The following is a 25,541-nucleotide window of genomic DNA, read 5'->3' on the forward strand; positions in this document are numbered from 1 at the left end:
ACATGGTCTGCTTAAAGTTACAGTGAATTTCTAACATGATTTTAATATCTAAACATTAAATAGATTGCCAACATGAATCATATTTAAGGCACACCATAATCGTGACCTAGTGCATGTTTTCTGTAATACAGATTCTGCTGAATGCTCCAAGATATCAATTAAAACAAAATGCAAATATTAAATTTAAGACAGACGAAAGTTATAGCAACAATGTCAGGCTATTACCTCATTCGGGAATGTATCCATCAATATCCACATTAAAGAACGATATTCCATTCATTTGCAGCTGGTAAATAATCCTGCTCTATGTCTTGTGTCTTTCAACAGTCTAATATGCAAAAAAGTGACACATTGTTTGAGAATTTAGCCAATAATGAGCAACAATCAATCAATCAAGGCAATGGTGGTTAATTCTTTGTAGGAAGGATGTCTTTTTGACACTCATACTTTACGACAGGGTGTATTCAGTATAGATTACGTAAATATTCACTCATAAACACTGCCTTTTTGACAAATCTGCTGTGGAAGTATTTAATCAATCAGTGTGCTATCGGTTAATCCTTTGATTGATGTTTGTTTTTTTAACTCGGCTGATACACCCTCATGCATCACTTACGTGCACATATTACATAACATGCAATACATTTGCCACCGCAGACCTTAATTTGTAATGTTGAGTATTTACTCCAGACGGGATAAATGCCAAATGGAAACCTATGTCGAGTAATTTTAGTGGTGTTACCACTATTTATACCCGTTATAAATTCATTAACTGACCATCAAGAGAATGATGACAAATAACACGTGTAGGTTTATACCATCAAACGCGAGTTACAGCAAGGAAGATGTAATCTCTGTGTCACATGCAGCCTGAAAACATACTTTTGGGCTGAAACTGTTTTGAGGACACCAACGGAACTTCGTTGTTACACAAGAAATGCACATAGGTATTTGCTGTATACTTGGGTAAATGGGTATAATCTGGGGGTTTTTTTACATAAGAAAATTTTCAGATTTCTTAACCAATGGCAAAATCGTTGTTATTAGTTTACGAATTCATATAAATCAACTGTGTGTTATTATATGATCATAGATAATAAACCAGGGTCGTAGCTACCAAATTTACGTATGATGTTTGCTATGACAGTTGGGCCAACCCTCAAAACTATCTAAATATAAAACTTTGCAATCTTTTGGACTTATATGAAACAAATGACTTACTACGTGTACGTAGACATCATATTTTCACATGACATGATTAAATATCGTGGTAAAAACACAGAAATAGGATCAAATTGGGTCAGTCACTATATCATCCAGGCATCAGAAAAAAAACTACACTGCTGGGATATTTTGTTACAATCAGATAAGGAATACCATGGATATTTTTATGTAACGGCATGTGATGGGCATCCGGCCTCCTCACTTTTTAGGGTGAGTCCCTTTGTCCGTCACGGTCGAGGGAGCGGGTGCTGACCAATTTGCTGCTTGGTTTCATAATTAGACCATTTACGAGAAACATTATTTGCTCGGCATCAGTGCCCCTTTAAGATCATGACCCACTGGAATGGTCTGTGTAGTGTATCTCAATATTATTTCAGGTCACTGGTTTACAGTCAGTGGCAGGGTTCTCTGGTTCACCTTCAGGGCTGCTTCACTGCCAGCTGACACTCTCATCAAGCTGGTCATCTACCGCCCCAACTGCACAACAGACATTGCAAACAAGCCAGGTAAGTTTTAAACCTGTGCCTTAGTGGCAGTGTTATGTCACCGGGTCAAGATCCTTTTTGGCGCTAATACCGATTGATGATATGTGGTATATCACCAGGATGTCAAGACATCTGGTAACATATGCTGACACAAAACTCTTACACTGTCACGCAATGTTTACACTGTCACATTCATTCATACTATATCATAGGACTGTTAAATGCACTATTATATACACAGCCATAGGATGCTTACATCATCTCATATGCTGTTGTAGGAATGTTACATAAACTGTTCTAGGAAACTATTCTATACTCTGTTGCAGGATGATATGATACATTGTTACATGGACTGTCATATGCACAGTTTCATGAGCAGTTCTTTATGTTGCAAATTAAGATACATGTGGTGTTGTCGGAATGTTTCATACATTGTAACATAAAATGTTATACACACTCTTGTGGAATTGTTGGACAAAATGTCACAAGACTGTTTATCTTTTCAGGTTGTGGAGGGAACCAGTTCTTTTCCTGCGATAACAAAACCAACAGCTGCATCCGACAACCATCTGACTGTCCCAGCGGCAATAAGTGCTACTTATTTGATGAATGTATTGCTCAAAGTCAAGCCTGCAGCTGCAGCGGTGCCCACTCTGGGAGCATCACGTGTGGCAGGAACCCTATCATCACTGGTCGCACTCCAATCTATACAAGTGTTGGCCACACATCAACACAAATTCCCAAAGACAGCCCTCTTCTTTACAGAGTGAAGGCCAACATTAGAGTCCAACCTGGGGATTTCATGGGTGTGTTGTATCAGGGAAATGAACATCCCATCAAGTGCATCATGGACACGGAATCACAATGGAGTCACCTTCTGTACACAGTACCAACTGTGAAGGGTGAGAATAGTGATATCCCCACATCCATCAGCCCCGATGAAAATCAGCTGTGCATGATCAATGCCTTCTACTCTAAAACAGAGACAGTCACACTCCCAGCCCAACTGGCTTCACTCCCTGAAATTGGTCTGTACACCTTCAAGTACGAGGTTCATAGTAGTGGCACTGTTCAGACATGCAATGTTACAGCAGTAGAAGAGGTCGGCCAGATTGTGTGGGTGAATCCACCTCTTGTCTCCGGTAACATACAAGTCGAGCTCAATGACATAGCCACTCTGGCTGCCAAAGTAACCAGTGGGTCCCATCTGCTATATGAGTGGACGATTGGGGGCGTGAATGTCACCAATAATATGACCCTGACTGAAAAATGCCCTCCTAGTGTGGACAACTCATCAGTAAAGTGTCTGACCAATGACACATCCCTTGTCAAACCATTCACTTTCATACAGCACACATTTACCGCCCCAGCGGTACTAAGACTGAAGGTATCAAACAAAGTGAGTACTGTGGTGAAGACGTATTCCATCTCCCTGGGTCCATGCATGCCCATCCAGGGACTGCAGCTTTGTCACGAGAGCTGCCAGACACCAAGTGGATGTGCCAATCCATGTCAACCGTTCATTCGGCCTGGCATCCCTACCTTCTTCCAGGTGATGTACACACAGGGCAGTGCAGATAGCACCTACACTTTCTTGGTGAATGGCACAGAGGAGGCCGGGACTAGTAACAGCAACCGGTCATTAACAATTGTATCTACTGGATTCCATAGAGTTACTGTAAACATGACATGTGGGACCCATTCTGACACTGCTGGGCTTGGTGTCAATGTCAAACAGCCTGCCGACGTTACAGATCTGAAAATATTGGTGCCAGCAGGGGTAGTTATTGGTGAAAAGTTTACACTGAGAGTAACAAGTCATGTAAATGACAACGCAGACATTCAGATCATGGTTGATTTTGATGATGGCAAGGAAGAGAAGCATGTAAACCTTGTTACTTCTGACAGTAAGCTGAATCAAATCATTGAGTACACATACCCCACAGAAAAACACTACACAGTACGTGTCATTGTTCAGGATGTGTTCAAGAATGTTTCCAGTTCTGCTTCACTATATGCCTTAGCAAACGTGTCGGCAACAGCAAGGGCAGTGCCACAATATGCCAAGGTTGGACAGGAAATACAGTTCAAGTTATGGGCTGTACCAGTCAATGGACATCATGTTAGGCTTGACAGCAAAATGTATTACAACTGGAGTTTTCCTGAAGGCGTGAGACGTATTGAGTCCTCGGTGCTTAACAGCACGTATAGCCACAGGATCAGGAATCCTGGTACTTACAACATCAGTGTGAGTGCTAGCAACTTAGCCAGTTCATTTTACACTTATGCCATGGTATACATTCAGCAGTGTGTCACTGGTCTCAAGTTTCAGTACAATGGGCCAGGTCACATCAACAATACTGTCAACTTCACTGCATCGACAGAGGGTGGAACAAACGTTCGCTACAGCATGGATCCAGACAATGGCTCGGGAAGAATAAACCAAACCAATTCAACATTTCTGATCAACTTCAGCAGACCGGGGATTTACAACACCTCTGTGATAGCATATAATGATCTCAGCAGCTGTGACTTGTCAAGAGAGGAACTTACAGCATATGTTATCGATGATGAAACATTGTTCCTACTGGACATCCTGCCAAACAGATGCCTACCTTCAAAAAGACCTGATGTTCTTGCTGCAGTAGCAATTAACATCAACCCAGCAGGACTAAACTATACATGGCGCTTTGGTAATGGTACGGAAATAAGTGGCAAAGGTTTGCTGAATGTCACCATTCTCTATGAGGTAAATGGCTCCTATGAAGTATCAATTTCCTCAAAGGGAGAAAAGTTTGTCAGGAATGTGTGCATACAGGAAGAGATAACCAACCTGTTGATAACTCCTCAAGCAACTATAGGGGTAACACCTGGTGAGAAGACAAAGGACAATATCACGACATCAGTCAGCACAGGATCAGATATAAGTTACGTGTGGACTGTTAACTTAAATGAAACAGCAATGTGTAATCAGTGGTCATGTGTTGTGGAGCTAGAACATGCAGGGTCGTATCGCATCAAAGTCAATGCCTCCAACAATGTCAGTTCCACCACAGATAGCATAGTTCTGCAAGCTCAGTATAGAGTCGTCAACCTGACAGTGACATGCTCATCTTGTCAGACACTGAAATACCAAAGTACGTCCAAAGACATTACCATGAGTGCTGTTGCTCCCAATGCAACTGCAGTATCATACAGTTATAGCTACGAAGGAGACTGGACGTCTGATACCTCCCACAGGTTCCATAATGTCAGTACATATAACGTCTGTGTCAATGCTTCCAACCTGGTCAGTGATAAAACAGTGTGTATGGATATTGTTACTCAGGATGAAATTGAATCTTTGACTCTGACATGGAATACAACCACAGGGGAAAGTGACTTTGAAGTAGAGGTCGGTACACATGTACAGTTCACAGCCAATTACACCAAGGGTACCAATGTGACCTTCACATGGTCTTGTGGCAATGGTCATGCCATGAAAAACGAAGGGCCAGTGTTTGTCTGCCATTTTCAACAGTCAAAGAAACATTCATTCTCTGTCACAGCAGTGAATGCAGTGTCAAGAAAAAATAAATCTTTAAACATTTATGTACTTCAGAAAATTACTAGTCTGAACATCTCGCAAAACCTGTTTCAAGGACGATATGCTGCCACTGATGAAGTTGTCAGCTTCAGAGCACAGAGCAACACCGACCTGAATGTGGTGTACCACTGGATGGTGAAGTCGTCAGCTGATACTTGTAGAGCTACTGGGAAATCAATGGAAGGACATTGCAATGACAAAAACTTCACTGACGCTGGAGTCTACAATATCAGCCTATATGCCAACAACTCACTGAATTATTTAGCAACCTATACAGAAATTGAAGTAATGGAAAGAATAGAGGGCCTGCACATCAAATTTGATTCAAACGCTATAAATGTGAACACTAGCACTGTTTTCACTGCTCAGGTGACTATGGGTGAAAATCTTGTCTACCACTGGACGGTCAAATTTGGATCCTCAGCTGAGTTACAAGACAGCAGGACAGCCACAATGTCTTACCTCTTTGATAAAGTAGGGCAATATGAAGTCAGCGTCAATGCCACTTCTAGACTAGAGCCCGAGGGTAGAAACAGCGGAAGCATAATCTATGTGGAAGAGATGGTTTCTGATATTCAAATCCAGAGTGCTACACAATATGTAGCTCGTGATTCAGAGGCAGTGTTTAATATTACCCAAAAGTCTGGAAGCAGCCTGAACTTATCCTGGAACATCAGTGGTCCATCCACATCTGTTGTCAGTCATAACGTCAGCCTGTCTCACAGGTTTGCTCATACAGGAGAGTATACTCTGTCCGTCAATGCATCCAACCGACTCAACAGTGACACAGACACGATGGTGATCTATGTCGAAGAGAGAGTGTTATCTGTCACTATCACTGTCAACAAGAGTGTCATCAAGACAGCCACAGCTATCTGGTTCAGTGCAGGTACAACTCCAGCTGGAATCTACAGGTACAACTGGACCATCAATGAAGAACAGTGCCACACAAATGCAGATACGTTTGACAAATTTTTCAACAGTTCTGGTATTTATGTTGTAAAGGTTTATGTGTACAACAACGTAAGCTTTGCTGTGGATTCTAAGGAGATAACTGTTCAAGAACCAATCTCAGGACTCAGATTTGACTCATGTGAATCCAAGGTGACAGGTGAAGAGACAACAATCACAGCATTGATGACTCATGGAACAGATGTTACATATTCCTGGGTGTATTTGTCACCTGATGGAAGTAAATCAACAGCTACAGGTAAAGACCTAACTCTAGACTTTGAACATGAGGGATACTATCATATCGAGTTATTTGCTGAAAATAATGTCAGCTCAAAACAAATAAACTGTACAGTCAAATCCCAAGGTAAAGTCAACATCACAGACTTGGTGGTGACATCAGACAGCAAGTATAATTTTGTCAACCAGACTATTTACTTTGAGGTAAAGGGTGCTAACGTTCTTGATGTAAATATTACCTGGGTGTTCAATGACAGTTATGTGAACAAAACTGTGGACAAGAAGCTCCAGAGGACCTTTCCATCAGCGGGACTCTATGTTCTTACTGTCACTGTCAACAATGACGTCAGCCAAGATGAAAAGACAAAGCAGTTCTACATCCATGTCTTGGACTGTGAGCTGCCCAAAGTAACAGTTATCAGTACACTGCCGGACAAGATCCTTCGGTCACAAAGCCTGGACCTGGCTGTAGCCATAAACTCCAGTAACTGTACAGAGTACCAGTCTAGACATGAGTGGCAGGTGTTCAGAGCTTCCAGCTGCTCTGAATTTACTGGAAAGATAGAACTTGGCAGCACAAACAGCCCCACTCTCCATTTACAAGCCAATACATTACCTGTGGGATCTTACTGTGTAGTTTTCAATACCTCATATTTGGACACATTTGTGTATGAGACAGTGAATGTGAACTTTACGGTAGAGTCATCTGAACTGATCGGTGTGATTGCTGGAGGAAGTGTCCGTGTGGTGTCACAGGATACAGACTTGAACATCAACTGCCAGGACTCCCTGGACCCGGACATGGATGCTACAGCACTCAGTTGTAGCTGGACCTGCATCAGTGTGAGTAACAATACTCTTTCTTATCACATGAGACAGCCAGCTGACAGTATAATGCTTAGGTCCATATAGTAAATGTTTTACTTATTTCATGAAATACTGTATGTCAATTCATTCTGTGGCAGGCCCAACTCACTCCTTGACAAAATGAATCAGATAACAATCTCACATCTTGAAGATGGAGATTACAGCATGACAGGGTATTGATATTTATTAGTATCGAGAGAGGCTGGTTTGGGTTGCTACAGTTTGAACTCACCTGAACATTCCCCATGAAAACAGGCAACATATATATACCCAAGAGGGTTGGAGCTATGCTAGTGTTTAAGTTTGAAAAGGGTTAAGCTCACCCAGTGTTTTCTTCTGGAAGGTTGCACTCGGGTAAAGTTTAAGGTTTCATATAGGTTAATGTTTAGAAAAGTCTGAAAGCAAGGTCAACCTTTCCCTGCTAAAGGTTTCAAGATGCTCTTTTGGTCACAGTTTTAGCTGTGAAAGGTTGCAAGTAAAAGTTCAGTTTTGAAAACTTTCATCTAGGCCTGAGTTTCTCTGTGAAAATGTTCGTCAGGGTTGGACTTTCATTGTGGAAGATTTCACAGGTTAAAGTTTCACCTCAGGAGAGGTTCTTTATGGTTTGGCTTGCTACACTGGTCATAGTGTCTGTGAATGAATACACTCAAGATGAATGTCAGAATCTGTGTACTCTGTGGGGATTTAGGGGAAGCTGTATTCCAGACAACTATTTCATTCCAGACTACATCAGAACCATGCCCCTGGAACACAAGAGAGGACTCCAACTTTCTGACCAACTTCTCTTCTGGAGAGTACACTCTGGAACTGACAGTGACAGATGCTACATCTGGGAGAACAGCAACTACCTCACAGATGGTATACCTATTTCTCATCTTATAAACTCTTGTAGGAGTAATGGTTTGTTGTAGGGGTAATGGTTTGTTGTAGGGGTGATGGTTTGTTGTAGGGGTGATGGTTTGTTGTAGGGGTGATGGTTTGTTGTAGGAGTAATGGTTTGTTGTAGGGGTGATGGTTTGTTGTAGGGGTGATGGTTTGTTGTAGGGGTGATGGTTTGTTGTAGGAGTAATGGTTTGTTGTAGGGGTGATGGTTTGTTGTAGGGGTGATGGTTTGTTGTAGGAGTAATGGTTTGTTGTAGGGGTGATGGTTTGTTGTAGGGGTGATGGTTTGTTGTAGGGGTAATGGTTTGTTGTAGGAGTAATGGTTTGTTGTAGGGGTGATGGTTTGTTGTAGGGGTGATGGTTTGTTGTAGGGGTAATGGTTTGTTGTAGGGGTGATGGTTTGTTGTTGGGGTGATGGTTTGTTGTAGGGGTGATGGTTTGTTGTAGGAGTAATGGTTTGTTGTAGGAGTAATGGTTTGTTGTAGGGGTGATGGTTTGTTGTAGGGGTGATGGTTTGTTGTAGGGGTAATGGTTTGTTGTAGGGGTGATGGTTTGTTGTAGGGGTAATGGTTTGTTGTAGGGGTGATGGTTTGTTGTAGGGGTGATGGTTTGTTGTAGGGGTGATGGTTTGTTGTAGGGGTAATGGTTTGTTGTAGGGGTGATGGTTTGTTGTAGGGGTGATGGTTTGTTGTAGGGGTGATGGTTTGTTGTAGGAGTAATGGTTTGATGTAGGGGTGATGGTTTGTTGTAGGGGTGATGGTTTGTTGTAGGGGTAATGGTTTGTTGTAGGGGTGATGGTTTGTTGTAGGGGTGATGGTTTGGATGGTAAGGAAGGGAGCATGTTTGACTACACTGACTGCACTGTATAAGTTTTTTTTAGAAATGTTTGAATTATGTTTCAAGTTCAGTCTGTTCAAAGTACCATCCTGTGGACTGTTTCATCTTTCTATAGCCAGCATAGTATGGTAGGGTTCAACCAAGAGACATTTTTTCACAACTTGATGACATTAGTTTTTTTTGCTGATGTTTTGTAAAGTTTGGGCAAGTTATGAATGTTTCTTCCTGTTCCAGATCACTGTAGTCCCAGAGACAGTGCCTTCCTTGACCATTAAATGTCTTAGTTGTTCTGAGACTGGTTCCATTAATGCCAATCAACAGTTGGTACTGTCCTCACAGTGTTCAAACTGCATTACAGACGACAACTTCAATTGGACTCTCAAGGTGGATGGAAAACCTCATCCACTGAATGATTCAGTCATATTGACGTCACTCCATGGGCCCAACCTTGTGATCAAACAAGGAGTAATTCCAGTGGGCTCTAATTATACAGCTATTGTCAGCAAAGCCTTTCCATCAATCACTAGGGCAGGATCCAGCAGTTTAGAGCTCCTTGGTAACCAGCCTCCCTCTGAAGGGAACTGCACAGTCATGCCAACAACTGTGCAGACCCTTCAGAAGGTGAAAGTCAGTTGTTCAGGGTGGTCAGACAGTGACAACACAGCCCAGCTCTTTTACAAGGTGATAGCCAGTGGGACCAGCAGCACGGGCACAGAGGAATCATTTCAGGTGTACTATGGCATCAACAGTGAGCCGACCTTTCACCTGGCCTCCTTCCCTGGATCAGACAAGGTGACCTTGGAGGTGCAGGTCATGGACAATGCTGGGGCTTATACATCAACTTCAGCAGGGTAACTATCTCTCTATAGCTGATTGGGGCAAGGATATTTGTGTAATTGTTTTAAGTGGTTCATATTGGGTATTATGTTTTTGCCTCCATGTTGATTGTGCAGTTCATAATGTGAAGCAGCTCATAACGACCTGCCATGTAGCTGACAGATGAAATGAGGCAGCTCATAACGACCTGCCATATAGCTGACGGATGACATGAGGCAGCTCATAGCTACCTGCTATATGGTTGACGGATGATGATGATGATGATGATGATGATGATGATGATGATGAGTGTTTTTGACATGAGGTCTTCATGTCTTGTTCAGATTAATGAGCTTACTGCAAGACATGTAATTCAGAAATGTTTTTTTATCCCCATGTCTTTTATATAAAAGACAAATATGAGGAAACTGGAAGTTGTAGTAAAATGGACAGATAATCTATTTCTGCTCAGCAGTTAGACCTACAGGATGGGAAGTGTAGATGTTAGTGCTGTAGGACTCTGTTACAGAAATACCAATTTTCCATATGGCTGCTAAGGTACATGACTTCAATGCCTGTCAGAAGTACAGCAATGTACAGCTGACCTGCTTGAGAATGTACGTCATCATGTTTTGTTGAAAGGATGATGTCAGTTTTTAGGTATACTAGTTCCAGTATAACCACCAACTGCATTCATTAGATTCAACTTTATATTTACTCTTACAGAAGAGGTTTTGTTAATGTGTTGGATGGAAGATGTACACACTGCAAGTTCATAATTTCCTAATTCAATTTAGTACAGTTAAATGTAAAGGTAGTCCATCTACTTGTTAGTTTCAACATCTAAGTGGTCATTACAGGAGAGCTTGTATCCTTCTTTGAACCTTACCTGGATCAGCCTGGGCAGTGTCAGTGTTCTTGAAAAGATGCATTTAGCTATTTTTAGTTTTGGCATTTCTATTTTTTTGTTTTTCCATGGAACATTTTGGTGCTAGTCTAATGGTGGGGTGGGCTTTATTTCCGGAGCAGAACTAAGAAACCATTCAATATTTCTCTTTCTGCAACACTTGGTATATGTATTAGTCAGAACCTGAAGTGGTGCCCTTTGGTACTTGCAGGTTTTTGTGATTTATCATTTTCTCAGTTTCCATGGAAACATTTTGAGAGGTGTGGTTCGTTTCCAGAGCACATGTCAGAAACTTTGTAATATCTGTCAACAGACCCCAACGTATGGCAGACCCCAACGTGGTGCCTTTTGCTATTTACAGGTTTTTGTGATTTATAATTTTCTGGGTTTCCATGGAAACGTTTCAGCCCAAATGGAGGGATGGGCTTCGTTTTTGGAGCAAAACTTGACACATATTTGAGACAGACCACAAAGTGGTGCCTTTTGCTGTTTACAATGTTTTGGCATTTTCATTTTTCCTGGTTTCCATGGAAACACTTCTGACTTAGTCTCAGAATGGAGGGATAGGCTTCAAAAACCATTTGATATCTTTCAACAAATCTTGGCAGATATATGAGACAGATCTTGAAGTGGTGCCTTTTGCTGTTTACAGATATATGGCATTTATATTTTTCATGACTTCCAAGGAAATGATTCAACCTTAATCTAAGAAAACATCAAATAACTGTCAGATGATTTGTCCTTTCAAATATGTGTGGGCTGGGGAGATATGTCATCTTCTGATGACTCTTGTCTTAACTCCCCATTCTCCATGTCGATATCTTTCTGCAGCATTCTCACTGTAAAGACCCCGGCCAATATGACAGACTACATATTTGAGCAAGCATCATCTATGCTGCCAGCCCTCATCAAACAGAACAAGCCATCACTTCTGCTGCCGTATGTCATAGCCCTGAGTCAGGAGCTCAACCATGAATCCGATGTTATGCCAAGCCTTTTGTCCAAGGAGAAGAGAGCCACCATCCGAGATGCCATCACCATGACGTTGATGGCAATTCCTGTCACCAACCTGGAGGACGTGCAACAAGTGGCCTACCTGCTCCAACTGCTGACAGTGAGTGACTTCCATTATTGACTGTAGGTACCAGTACAATTCCTGTGTTTCAGATATGAATCAGATGCTTGGAGGTGTAATATTATTCTTTGATAATGTAGACAATTGTAACGAAGGAAATGACCTGGTTTATTTTTCAGAAATACTTTGATGAATACCAGACAGAATCTTGTCACCTTGTGATTGTTGAATCTCTGAAGAACATTACAAATGTACTACAAGCCAACGCCTTCCAGGGACGAAACCAGGAGGACTTTGTGCCACATCATCTCCTAGCAACCATCTCTAACTTGATTGAGGCTGTCAATCTCGGTGTGTACAACCCTGATGCTGTATCTGGATGGGAGACATATCCTGTCCAGGACTTCTACAGAAATTTCATTCACCTGCGACCCGAGATCAGCTCCACCTTGGAACAAGTCATGTCTTCCCACAGTCCAACCTTCACAGCCACTGATGTTAAACATCGGAGAACTGTCATCCCAAGTGCCTTTGACATTGCAGAGCAGATCATGACCACCATTCTCATGACAACCATGTGGAGGCAACATTCAATGAAGATCAACCTTGGTGGGATCGAAGTTCATGGCCAGAGATCAAAGGTCAAGGAAATTTGGTCCACACTTGAGCTAGAAGGATGTGAATTTCATTTACCAGCAAATCTGTTTAATGGAATCATTGGGGAAGAAGAAGAAATCTTCCAGATTATGTTTGTGTTGTCAAAGAACCCCTTCACTTGGGGTTACATCAACAACATGACAGTGAACTCCAGAGTTCCCTCCCTTAGCTTCAGGTTCAGCAATGGTAAGCCCATTCCACTGCAGGGACTAGCAGAGTCCAAGCACATTAACATGGTCATGTTTGAAAACATTGTCCAGAGCAACAAGACACAGTCAGCTGAAAACAGCAGTCTGGCCGACAGCATCCATTACAAACCATTAGCTAACCTTGACTACACCAAGGGCACTGTCAAACGTTCGAAAGCTAAACGTGTCACCTTTGATGTCTCTACTGGAGCTGATGGAGCCTCAGGGCTCCACATCCAGGTGAGGATGGAAGTTGTGGCCAATGCCACTGAGGAGGAGGAAGGGGTGGTGCCACAGGGGTCACTGAAGGTGTATCTCGGGGACAACTACCTCCCAACCAAGAACATGTATACTGACTACAAGCTGATCTCTACGTCAGATATGGTTGACAAGGTTGATCATCGCAAATACACATTCTTCATTACATCAGAGTAAGTCTAAATACCTATCGTGCTCCTGTTCTTGTTTTTTCATGTCTGTTCTTGTTATGTGGTGTCTGTTCTTGCTATGTTACATCTGTTCTTGTTATGTTGTGTCTGTTCCTGTTATGTCATGTCTGCTCTTGTTATATCATGTCTGTGCTTCCCATGTAGTGTCTGTTCTTTTCATGTCATGTCATGTCATGTCTGTTCTTGTTATGTGTTTTCAGTTTTTGTTAAGTCATGTCTGTTCTTTTCATGTCATGTGTGTTCTTGTTATGTTGTGTCTGTTCTTGTTATGAAGTGTTTAAGTATTTTTTAGTGTTTTATGTGGAATGAGGTTTGGAGTCCAAAGTAAAAATGACTGCTTGTAAGGGCCGTGCTCCTTTATTTGTCATGCCTTGCACACATTAGTGGCAAACTAAAATACTCCAGTCTGAAGTAAAGCTTGTGTCAGATTTTTAGTACGGTGACCCATTCTTTTGAAACACTGAAGATGTTGGCATTTTTACAGTTCTACTCCATATACATTGTGTATTAAAATGGTTTACTTGTTCTATGACTGTATAAGTATTAGTTTGTTTACTTATGGTAACAAGTCCATTGTAGGAGTAATGTGTGGTTGACTTGTGACAGTTCCCTTGTAGAAGTAAGGTGTGGTTGACTTGTGACAGTACCCTTGTAGAAGTAAGGTGTGGTTGACTTGTGACAGTACCCTTGTGGAAGTATGGTGTGGTTGACTTGTGACAGTACCCGTGGAGAAGTACTGGTGAGTTCAGAAGGAGTTGCTGCAGTATTTATTAATCCTTGACTGTTGTAGGATTAATGCAGTAAGGTTACATAAGAAGCCTGCCAAGTTTTATATGGTGATGTTTATGAACCTCTTTCCTCTCTTCCAGTTCCTTCAAGAGGAGCAACCATTACACACTCAGCGTGTACAACAACGATACCTACCATGATGTCAACATCTCCATTGCCATATATCTATCTAGCTGCCAGTTTTTCAACACACAGAGCATGGACTGGGACAGCAGTGGCTGCCAGGCGATGGATGAATCAATCACCACCCGTACTGTGTGTCGATGCAACCACCTTACATCATTCGGCAGTAGTATGCTTGTCCCACCTGACGCTATAAACATCGTAGACTTGGCGGTACGTTCACTTCTCGTAGCTGTAACTCTGCAACATGTGTTATATTTGGGATTACACTTTCTTAGTAAATTAAAAATTCTTGTACTTTTTAAGTTGAGTTCCATCTGGGATTCGAACCCACACCCTCAGAGTTAGGTACCTAATCACCAGCACACAAAGTCAGCCGCCTAACCCACTCAGCCGCTGTGACTTGTGTATATAACATATGTTACATTTCACCACTTTCTGTATGGCATTGTGTAATGATGTAACCCTGGTCGAAACCTTCACTTGTTGATTGTTGTCAAAATAACATAAGCATAAGTCAGGATAAGTATGAAATATCAATTTTATCATAAAAATTACATTTTTTATATGTTGTAGGTTAGATATTTTGAATGGGATTTGAACACACCAGTGATGAGCAATATTTTGTTTTCAGATTATTACGTACATTTGTATCGATTATTACAAGGATTAGACTTCAGATCATGATGCAGACATTACAACATCCAGATGATAAGGCTCAGAGATATTGACAGTGGTTAATCTAAAGCTCCTAGTTTGCTGGGGCTTGAGGAAATAATGATATCTTTAATTAAACTATTTTCAGAATTTAGACCTGTCAGCAAATCCAGTAGTGATGATAGCTGTCGGTATCATCCTGTTCGTCTACATCATCGTTGTATTAATCTGCCGAAAGTTAGATCGAATGGATTTGCACCGAGTGACCCAAATCCCCCTGTGTGGCAAAATGGGCCACTATAAATATGAGGTTACTGTGGTAACAGGACGCAAGATGGGAGCAGGTGATTTGTTATTTGTGTTAATTATATTAATTATAGTTCTATGACTGAACAAGTTTCCAGTTGCTTTCCAGAGCTTGTTGGTAGACTCTGTCCACAATATCCATGCTTGTCTCAAAACAGGGAATGTTGTAGAGCGTCATATACTGATGTTTCTCACCTTAGGACACTGGTATAACGTATTACACATACATGTGCTTGTCAAAAGGAAGCCCAATGCCTTTGCTTGTCTCTTCGTTTATGATAGGTCTTGAGTACACTCGTTTGGAATGGCTCCACAGCCCACAGCCCACAGCCCACAGCCCACAGCCCACAGCCCACATACAGTTCTGCAGAAACCCATTCTGTTTGTACTTGGAGGACAGGTCTTACTTACATATGCTTGTCTGACCATTGAGGACAGGTCTGATGTACACATGCATGTTTTACATTTGAGGATAGGTCTGATGTACACATGCCTGTCTCACCATTGAGGACAGGTCTGGTGTACACATGCTTGTCTCACGACTGAAGACAGGTCCCCAGTACCCTTTCATGTCTCTCTTTTGAGGATGGGTCTCCATTCTCCATGCTATCAGGCCATTGGGACCCTGACCCTTTGCTTGAAGGCTATACAACTCATATGCTCATCAGTCCATTATATAATTCTGTGGGGACAATATATGAGGTACCCTACTGACCAATATGAACATTTGGTACTATTGCCATCCAACCCTGATGCCACAGACCTGGGTGGGATTCATGGAATGGGTTCCCTGACTGAAGGTGTATGGGTAGCAAGATGTGACCCTCCAACTGATTCCCAGAATAATTGTACATGCGTATACAATGTAAAGCTGATATATGTTGTCCAGACTTGATCATGACATACATGTGTGGCTGTGATGTAATTGTAGTTTGTTTCAGACTCAAGTGAGGTCAATGCTGGGTGGAAAGTACAGATGTATCCTTGTGGCCAAAATTCCAGTGCTAGATTTTCCATTGGTTGTTTATAAAAATGCAGTATGACTTTGAATTGTTTGGTGTTTACAGGCACAACTGCACACATCGGCATCAAGCTGTATGGTGAAGATGGGAAAGGGGAGATGAGGCATCTGACCAAGGTGGCTGCCTTCCAGCGCAACTGTACCGACAAGTTCCTCATAGCCTATGATACAAGGCTGGGAGAACTGAAGAAAATCCTCATCTGGCATGACAACACAGGACTGTCCCCCTCCTGGTACCTCAGCCATGTTGTTATCAGGGACCTCAGTGATGGCACTCTCAGTCATGGCAGGACGTATTACTTTGTGGCAAACTCATGGCTGTCAGTTGAGATGGAACCAGGCCTTCTGAAGAAGGAGATTCCAGCAGCCAATGAGCTGGCAATTCAAACATTCTCCAACACCTTCAAAATGGCGGCTTCACACGGTTTCGCTGACAAACATCTTTGGATGTCTCTGATGGATCGCCATGACCACAGCCGCTTCACCCGCGTCCAGCGAGCTTCATGCGGTGTGACAGTCATCTTGTTCTTCATGATGGTCAATGCTATTTGGTACGGAATCATTAAGACAAGCAGTGATGCCAAAGCAGACTATTCCTTCTCCTGGGAGGAAGTGGTCATTGGGCTGGTGTCCAATGTTGTAGTGCTCCCGGTGGCCATACTGTTGGTGTTCCTGTTTAAATCAAGCAGATCAAAAGTAAGTCACTGGTTTGGGTTTCCATGTGGGACTTCTGTCACCATTACCAATGTTTGTCATAAACATGAACTAAAATGAGATTTAAATGCACCATATGGTGCAGTCATAAGACCTATCGCACTAGCTTCACAGCCCCTCTCATGCAAGACCAATCTAATATACTACCGACAAGAAATAAGGGAACTATTGAAATAATAGCGAATTTGAAACTGCTTTAAATATCCACTAAATCAATTTTAGGCGTCAAGTTCAATATCTGGTGTGTCCACCATGTTGGGCAACACAATCACGGCACCTTGATGGCATGCTGTTAATCAATTTCCGGATGGTTGCCCGTGGTATTGCCCGCCATTCCTCTTGGAGAGCTGCACCAAGCTGGGCCAGGTTCGCGGGTCCTGGGTCCCTGGCGTACACCCTTCGACCAAGAACGTCCCAGAGATGTTCAATTGGGGACAGGTCTGGGGACTTAGAGGGCCAGTCCAATGTCTGGATACCTTCTTGTCGGAGATAAGTGGAGACAATTCAGGCCCAGTGTGGTCTGGCATTATCATCTTGGAATACAAAATTTCGGCCGATAACTCTAGCCAATGGAGCCACAACAGGACGCAATATTTGGTCAACGTATCGCTGACCAGTCATGGCTCCGTTAATGATGACCAAATCTGATCGTCTGTCATGTGTAATCCCACCCCACACCATGACAATACCACCTCCATATCGATCATGGTCAAGAATTGCTGCTCTGGCATATCGCTCCCCGCTCTGACGCCAACAACGTTTTCTGCCATCGGTGAATCATAGGCAAAACCTTAACTCATCAGAGAACATGGTGTAACGCCAGTGGCACATAGCCCATCCCTGATGCTGCCTAGCCCATGCCAATCTTTGGCGCTTATGGTGAGCTGAAAGGGTGACACCCTTAAAAGACCGTCTTGCTTTCAGACGAGCTTGATAGAGTCGGTTTTTAACGGTTGAGGTTGAAATGCGTCTTCCAGTGAGTGTGCGGAATTCTCTATTGATGGCAGGAGCCGATTTAAACCTATCGTGTAGAGCAATTAACGTCATGAGACGATCCTGTCGTGGTGTCGTTGATTTTGGTCTACCACGCCCAGGTCTCGTTGCAACCCCACCCGTTTGATGGTACTTATCCCACAGGCGTGAAATTACACTTTTTAATTTACCCATCTGCCGGGCAACTTCACATAATGATGTCCCCCCCCTCTATCATCCCCACAATTCTCCATTTTGTTGCTTCACCGAGATCACTGCCTTGGAGGCATTTCTGTCAGTAAGTGTCAATCTCTATTGCATTAGTGATTGCGACTTCTCCAGTACATTTACAGGAGTTAACTTCTGTATGCACGTGTAGCATGTGCTGGGCATGCATTATGCGAAATTCCATTGTCATTGGATGTTGCGTTTGGGAGATACTTCACGATAACAGACCCTGTCCCAGTCAAAGTCATCTACATTCGATTTCTTGGTTCCCTTATTTTCTGTGGGTAGTATACATGACCAGTCCTTAAAACTTTCTTACTTTTACAGATGGTGTCATCCATGATGATGCTTTCTGTTACATTGCTTTGAAACAATTGATTCTGAGAAAGAAAGTGATAAGGAAACATCTACCTGTCACTGTAATTAATGTTAAAATGTTTCTTCAGAAAATCTCACACGTGAACATTGAGGATACTGAGATTGAGATCCCGGATGAGGAGGAGATGGACTTCAATGACTTTGACTCCTACTACTGTGGAGAAAGTACAACTGGACCAATACCGGTAATCGCCACTGTCTTTCACTGATCTACTTTGTCTACAGGGCAAACCTGACCTAAATGTTTTTTGAACACATAAATGGACAAAGTCCTTTACCTGTAGATCTTGCACATAAGACAATCCACACTGAATCCAGGAATGTGACATTCCTCCTGGAAACAACACAAAATCACCATTACATGTTGAGGCTGGCACTAGAGATATTGTTTCTTGAAAATGATCACTTGTAAAATAATTTAGAAACCTATACTAAGTATAGTTTAGAGAAACCTTCTCCAGAAGTCAAGTCAACATGGGGTATTTGTGATCCCTGCTCACATGTTTTGGCTTGTTTTGTTTAAAACTAATAATGTGTACTCACAGGTGAGTATTCTGAAAGGAGCTTGGTGTGTATTAGGAGGGTGGTGAATAAATTGTTTATCGCAAGTAGGGATGGACATACTAGACTATAAGTTACATATGACAACCATATTACCATAGTAGGGATGGATGTACTAGACTACAAGTTACATATGATAACCAGATTACCTTATGAACGATATAACTGATTCCAGACTACCAGCTTGAAGCGGACACAGACAGAATTCAACATGCATGTGGCTCTCAGTGAGGAGGGGAGCATTCTCAGTGGCCATGAGCCAAGCAAGCCGCCCGGCACTGGGAAGGTAAGGAATGTACCTCCACTCTTTACTGTAGGATTGTTTCAACTGACTTTTTAAAACAACTGGCAGAATTTCTGTCTTTTTCATGCAGTCTTAAATTTCCATTGATAATGAACCTCCATATTTTTGCTTCCCAAGTTTCCAAGGTTCCAATGATGTGTTACTATTCATGAAGTTTTTGCTTAAGTAATGACAACAAACTAGTATCTGTGGTACTCACTAAGCATGAATGCTGACAGTAGTGTAGAAACTGCAGACATGATGTGTTGTGTGTCTAGATATGTTGAAGCAGCAATAATTTGAACTTTACTTGTTAATTAAAACTTGCTTCCATCTTCGGAGTTTGGAGTCTTTAAAGGCAGACTGACATTTCCTGGTGTAATTTGTCATCTTTTTTAGTCAAGGGAGTTAACTGACTGTGAAAGTTCTGTTTCCACCCCAGCCAAACTAGACTGGACTTTTCTAGCACCACCAATGGCTTATATGTGTTATCTCATGAATCAATATGTCATTCCTGTTACGTTAGATTCCGCTTAGCATTTGCTTCTTGGCAACTGGTCAAGACTATCTGATAGATAATCAAGATATTTATTGCAGTAAGATGACTCATATTCCACAGAGTGCATCAGATCATTTGAACACCTTGATTAAAATCATGGACAGATTTGACAAATATTGGTTGATGTCCAGTTCAGGCACTCTGCAAATCATGCAATTGAGAAAAGTTGACAATAACTGTAGACACTATGTTGCTTATGAAAGTAAAATGTCAATTTGGTTATGCTAATTTGTTTGGATTAGCCTGAGACTTGTTTATAAAGTCAAAACATGTCTCCATAGTTCAAGTCTTGTTTGTCAGGGTTGGAATTTGACGTTTATGGTCTGTTTCCTCCCTTGCCCGGGGAGGATAGTGTTCTGTATCATCCTGGGCTCATATGTGGTGTTCCCCTCCAGTCCAACATGTCCATCTCGCGGATGTGGGACCCCCTCAACATCCTCAACTGGGCTGATGAAAAGAATCCATCCTGGAAGGAGGACCGGGCATCAACGGCAGGGACGACTCGGGGAGAAGTCAAGAAAACAGCTACCTCAGCTTCTGCATCCACACCTACAAGCAAGGGAAAACCAAAGTCAGCCAAGGTTGGACTTCAGTAATGACACTGGTGCTGTTGAGCTTAAAATAAAGTTAAAATATCTTTTAAATAAATCCTGGATATGAATTTTATACTTTTAGTATGTAATGTCTTACTCAGTGGTTTTTTCGAAAGATCCTTGTATTGTGAAGGTACCCAACATGTGAAGCCACATCAGCTTCGAAGGATGTTGGGGGATTTTGTTCAGAATGGTTAAATTTCTATTGGATAAGCTTTTTCTAAGATCTCTGAAAATTCAATCTGACTGTCCAAATAAATGAAATAGTGGGTCAGTGTACATTCAGTTACAGAGTACATTCTATTGCAAGTTCCCAATTTACCATACCAACAATACTCACATGTACACTCTGTGTTTGTGTCCTATTATTGGCATTTAGTCTGTGAATTTTGGTGGTGAATCTTTCTCAAAGTATTTTCTAAAAGAACTCCCTATACAAAACAAAACCATACCAGCATGCTGGCAATGGGCATCTTTTTACATGCCCATTGCTGCTGTGGCTGCCATCTGCTGTATAACATCTGAAATCCCACAGCCTCCTCTACTGTTCATGTTACAGTCAGCAGCCCTGGACAGTGATGAGGAGTGGGACAAGAAGCTGGACCAGCTGCACCAGGATCTCACGCAGGAGGAGGAAGAAAAGAAGAAGAAGAGAGCCAAGATGGCCACTGCAAAGAAAGGGTCAGAAAACTAACATCCTTACCCATTAATTTCCATTGTCTGAAATATGTAATATGAATTTGACAATTATGGTTTAAACTAATCAAGAACTTAAAAATTATAAAGTAATGAAAATACATACAGAATTGTTAGAAATAATATCCATTTGTAATTACCATATATACATTTCACTTAGAAATTCAGTCCCTTGTTTTCACACCTCCAGTGAAGAAGCATGTATTAATAAGAATAAGAAATGACAGTTTAGCCTGTGATGTACTCTGACAGCAATGGCAAGTCAACGAACAAGGAGGCAGATGACCTGTTCTGTTCTGACGAAGAGTGGGCTGCTGAGGGTCTGGAGGATGCTAAGGGAGGGAAGTCAGCCGGGAAGAAGACCTTCACAAAGACCCCAGCCCGCGCTGCTGGGGCTACTGCACAACCCAGGTTCAACCCCAGAGAAGATCCCAAACTCAGGAGGGCAAGGTGAGTATCATCTAGCCAGCGTGAATCAGGATGCATGGAAGATGAAATATCATTGCAATTTTGGAGTAGGTGTTGTTTCTGTTACTGCTGTAGGTCAGTAGTGTTGAATTTTTGTGACCTTGACCATTGAAAGAGATCATGTTATCCATATTTTTATACTAGATGAATACTGATATTAAACTACCATGGATTTTGTTGAGATCATGACGTTGCATCAACTGATGGAGGCCAGGTAGTATTGGTACTGTAGATTTGACTGAAACACCCACGATCTCAGTGGAACTGACATTTATGATGGTTAGCAGATTCATTGGTGCAGGTCTTATGAGAGTTTACTGACATATGATGTTTGTCTTCAGGAAAACATCCTTCAATCTGGACGACATATCCACAGATGATGAGGGAGGGAAGGAGACAAAGGCCACCAAGCAAACCGTACAGGTCAAGGGTCAACCACTGGCATCTGGGAAACAGACCAACACTAGAGATGATCCAAAGAAGGATCTCCCTGAAAGGTCAGGATGATAAATGAAAATGTATTCCTGCCTCAGTTTGAGATTAATGTCTATGTCTGGAAACATTATACCATATGTAGGATGTTTCGTTTACACACGAGATGCTGGCAGCCAAGTGTCCGTTTAGTTTTGACTAAAAACACATTAGTTAAAGGTTTATTGCCTAGTCATGTAAAAGTTGTTAACATCAGTGGTATAAATATGTCTGGTTCTCCATTCCAGGAAGGCCAGCACCACATCCAGTATCCTCAAGAAGCGAGACTCATATGGCCGAGCATACAGTGCTGGAAGCAGCTTGAAGGAGATCTCGTTTATGAAGCAGCCGAGCATCATGTCGGAGAAGTCCAAAAGCAATATGTCTGCCATCTGGAAGAGTAAGTTGTATTTGTAGTACTGTGTAAACTTCCTTAAGGAAATGTTTTAACAATATTTCTGAATGATATTGATAATTGTGGCTTTTGGAACTTGTGTCTATGATTTGAGTTGGTAACAATGTATATAAGGCTTTAGTCTGTAACTATGTCAGTGTCTCTAAGACATGTGTAACTATAACATGTTTCATAGTCTGTGACAGTGATTAGTGCTCATGAATTGAGCCTGTAGCTATGGCTGTGTCTGTAACTATATGGTGTGTTTCTTAGTCTGCAACAGCGATTAGTGTTTATGCATTGAGTTTGTAACTGACTTGTTTGTGGACTTGTGTCTGTAACTGTTACTTGTCTAGTCTATGGTAATTTAACTGCCTACATTCAAAACCTACTAAACAAAGTTCAGCCTAAGTATTTTCAATTCTTATTAGGCTTGTGTCTCCATCTACGACTTGTATCCTTATCTATGACAATGTTTCTATGAAGGGAACTACTACTCCTCCACCAACCACACCGTGGAGTCTGAGGCTACGTGTATGTTGCCGTCATGGTGCGTGTACATGGCATACGTCCTGAGTCTACTTATCAGTGGCGTCTCTATCATCATCGTCCTGCTGTATGGCTACCAGTTTGGGTCGGAAGTGTCACTCAAGTGGCTGTTATCACTCTTTATTGCATTCTGTTGCTCAGCCCTCATCATAGAGCCTACCAAGGTCTGTAAAGTATTCATCATATAAACAGTACAGTTAATACGTGCTTAAACCTACTTGTCATTTTGATTCAGTTGTTACATGCAAAGCTCACTTGTGAACCAGGGACTCCTTTCACGAAGCCTTTACTGAGCTTAACATGAGCTCTCCATTCTTTAACATTGCACTGAGGTTACCTGAGTGACTTACGATCACCTTATAACTTTGTGAAAGGAGGCACAGATAGTTTTCTACTTGTTATTGTTTTATTCATTCTAGACATTACATATTTTATCTCCCTGCCCAGACAACCATGTTGTGAGTTCTTTGCCAGCGAAGGCCTTGTTCAGTATGCACTAAGTGAACTGCTCCAGATATCTAATTTTTCCTTATCCTGACTTATTTGCTTATCTCCTCACTCTATGCAAAGATAGTGGAATATTGAAATCCCTTGAAGTTACCTTCTTTGAAGCCAATGTACAATCACATTCACCCACAGGAAGCCTTCACGGTGATGGTTGCAGACATGTGTTGGTCTGTTGTAGGTGTTACTGGTTGCGCTGTATCTGGCAGCACGCAGCCGGGACGTCCAGGAGGAGATCGAGAAAGAGTCCATCACCATACCTCCTGTTGTTGACAATGTCTTTGAAACATTCAAGGTAGCGAACATCACATGCTTAATTCCAGCCAATGTTTGCTTGCTGTATGTCACTATGATAAGAAAAAACATCAGTTCTGAACATGTGATTATCACTGCACTTAATGAGAGTTTGTTTGTTGTTTAGCAATACACTCAGCAATATGACTTCTCTGAGTGGCATTCAAGAAGTTGGGTAGATGAAGGATGAGGACTACTAGTATTTTATACATATACAACTTCTTTATTTTGTATTAGTGACGTTTTGACATATGCTTTAATGTCAAGCATGTGATACTTGCTTGACAAAGGCATATCCATAGAATAGTCCTCATCCTTCACTCAGCAAGTCAGAGGTAGGTCCATCTGACTACATGACATGTTGGTTGTTTGACAACATAATTTGTGTTTTCTGAATGTAGTGGTTTAAGAGGGCATACATTGCAACAGTTAGGGTTTGAGGTAGGCCCATCTGACCACGTGACATGGTTGTTTAACAACATAATTTGTGTTTTATGAATGCAGTGGGTTTAGAGAGGCATACATCACAACAGTTAGGGTTTGAGGGAGGTCCATCTGACTACATTACTGAATTATGTAATGGTGTTTAACGACACATGTACTGTTTTATGAATTCATTGTGTTAATTGGTATTAGAGGTTGTGAGTTAAGTTATGTTGAACATTTGACACAGGGGTTGCAGTGATGTTAGTTGGGTTGATGGATCTGAATTCTGTAGTCTCATGACATTACCAACTTTCTGTGTTGTCTTCACCTTGGTCCATGTTCATTAACCCAGGATGTCAAGTTCCGTCCCCTGGGTGGGTTCGCCTTGATGCACGCCAAGGAAGAAGGCGTGAAGATCCAGCGCATGCACGTGATATTGCGGCAGTTCGTCTCCCACATGTTCCTGCTGTCCCTCCTGCTGGCTATCTGCTTCGTCTACAACGGCACCACCAACTGCATGTTGTCACAACATGTACAGCATCTCCTACAGCAGAATGGAACTGCAGGACTCAACCTCAGTCATGTCAGGAGGTTAGAATACTGACATGTCTGTATACTGAATACTGGTGTAGAAGACCTGTGTTCTCTTGAATATATTATTCAGTGAAAGTTGATAAATTATGATGATACACTTCATATCCTCTACAGACTGTTTCTGTTAGTTTGGAAGGAAGTCATTATCAGTAGCCAGTCCATCTTCATCAATAAAACAACACTGGTCACTTGAAACCTTTAATGATGGAAAACATAATTCATTAAATTATTTTCTTCTAAAAATAAATAAATAAAATTTATTTTTTCTGGAGTATAGAATGTAAAACTTGTCTCAAGGGTAGCTGAAGATCACAATTGAAACTTTATCACATAAAGGTGCAAATCCTAAAAGCTTGTCATGTTATTATTAACAACCTGGTGAGATGTTTACAACAAAAACCCTCAAACATTTAGCCCTTTTTTTTGCTTGTGGAAGCACAATTTTGCACTGAATGTATTTGCATTCTCAATGGTATTTCAGCTTCAGGGCATGCCTTATCTGGGAAGCTTTATATTTTAGTGAAGACTTCTATTGATGACATATCTGACATGTTCTTCTTGGACTCTTCTCTCTCTTAATATTGAAATGACAGACAGACACACAGACAGACAGACAGACACAATATCTAGAATTCATAAAGATTATGAACATCTGTGGACAGATATTGAAATATTAGACATACATCAGCATGGTCAGCTGCCATATTTCTTACTGGATTTCACCCAAATTATGTTCAACTTTTCATCATTTGTCAGATCACAATTATGGCAGACAAATGAATTGGATACTGTCATCA

The 25,541-nt window shown here is 41.7% G+C and overlaps 1 protein-coding gene across 1 annotated transcript in view; it reads left to right on the plus strand.

The window, feature by feature from the left end:
* Window positions 1-25,541, plus strand: part of LOC137284355 (polycystin-1-like) — a 58,907-nt gene that overhangs the window by 21,214 nt on the left and 12,152 nt on the right. Inside the window, exons 15-33 of the mRNA XM_067816133.1 lie at window positions 1,602-1,730; window positions 2,216-7,329; window positions 8,077-8,211; window positions 9,307-9,923; window positions 11,627-11,909; window positions 12,050-13,146; window positions 14,034-14,289; window positions 14,882-15,077; window positions 16,107-16,756; window positions 18,421-18,537; window positions 19,089-19,199; window positions 20,151-20,336; window positions 20,908-21,029; window positions 21,297-21,494; window positions 21,854-22,009; window positions 22,232-22,383; window positions 22,864-23,090; window positions 23,612-23,725; window positions 24,503-24,741. Coding sequence (XP_067672234.1) covers window positions 1,602-1,730; window positions 2,216-7,329; window positions 8,077-8,211; window positions 9,307-9,923; window positions 11,627-11,909; window positions 12,050-13,146; window positions 14,034-14,289; window positions 14,882-15,077; window positions 16,107-16,756; window positions 18,421-18,537; window positions 19,089-19,199; window positions 20,151-20,336; window positions 20,908-21,029; window positions 21,297-21,494; window positions 21,854-22,009; window positions 22,232-22,383; window positions 22,864-23,090; window positions 23,612-23,725; window positions 24,503-24,741 — 10,099 coding nt within the window. The remainder of the gene's footprint in view (window positions 1-1,601; window positions 1,731-2,215; window positions 7,330-8,076; window positions 8,212-9,306; window positions 9,924-11,626; window positions 11,910-12,049; window positions 13,147-14,033; window positions 14,290-14,881; window positions 15,078-16,106; window positions 16,757-18,420; window positions 18,538-19,088; window positions 19,200-20,150; window positions 20,337-20,907; window positions 21,030-21,296; window positions 21,495-21,853; window positions 22,010-22,231; window positions 22,384-22,863; window positions 23,091-23,611; window positions 23,726-24,502; window positions 24,742-25,541) is intronic.

The sequence above is a fragment of the Haliotis asinina genome, chromosome 5 (genome assembly GCF_037392515.1).
Source record: "Haliotis asinina isolate JCU_RB_2024 chromosome 5, JCU_Hal_asi_v2, whole genome shotgun sequence".
Classification (NCBI taxonomy): Eukaryota; Metazoa; Mollusca; class Gastropoda; order Lepetellida; family Haliotidae; genus Haliotis; species Haliotis asinina.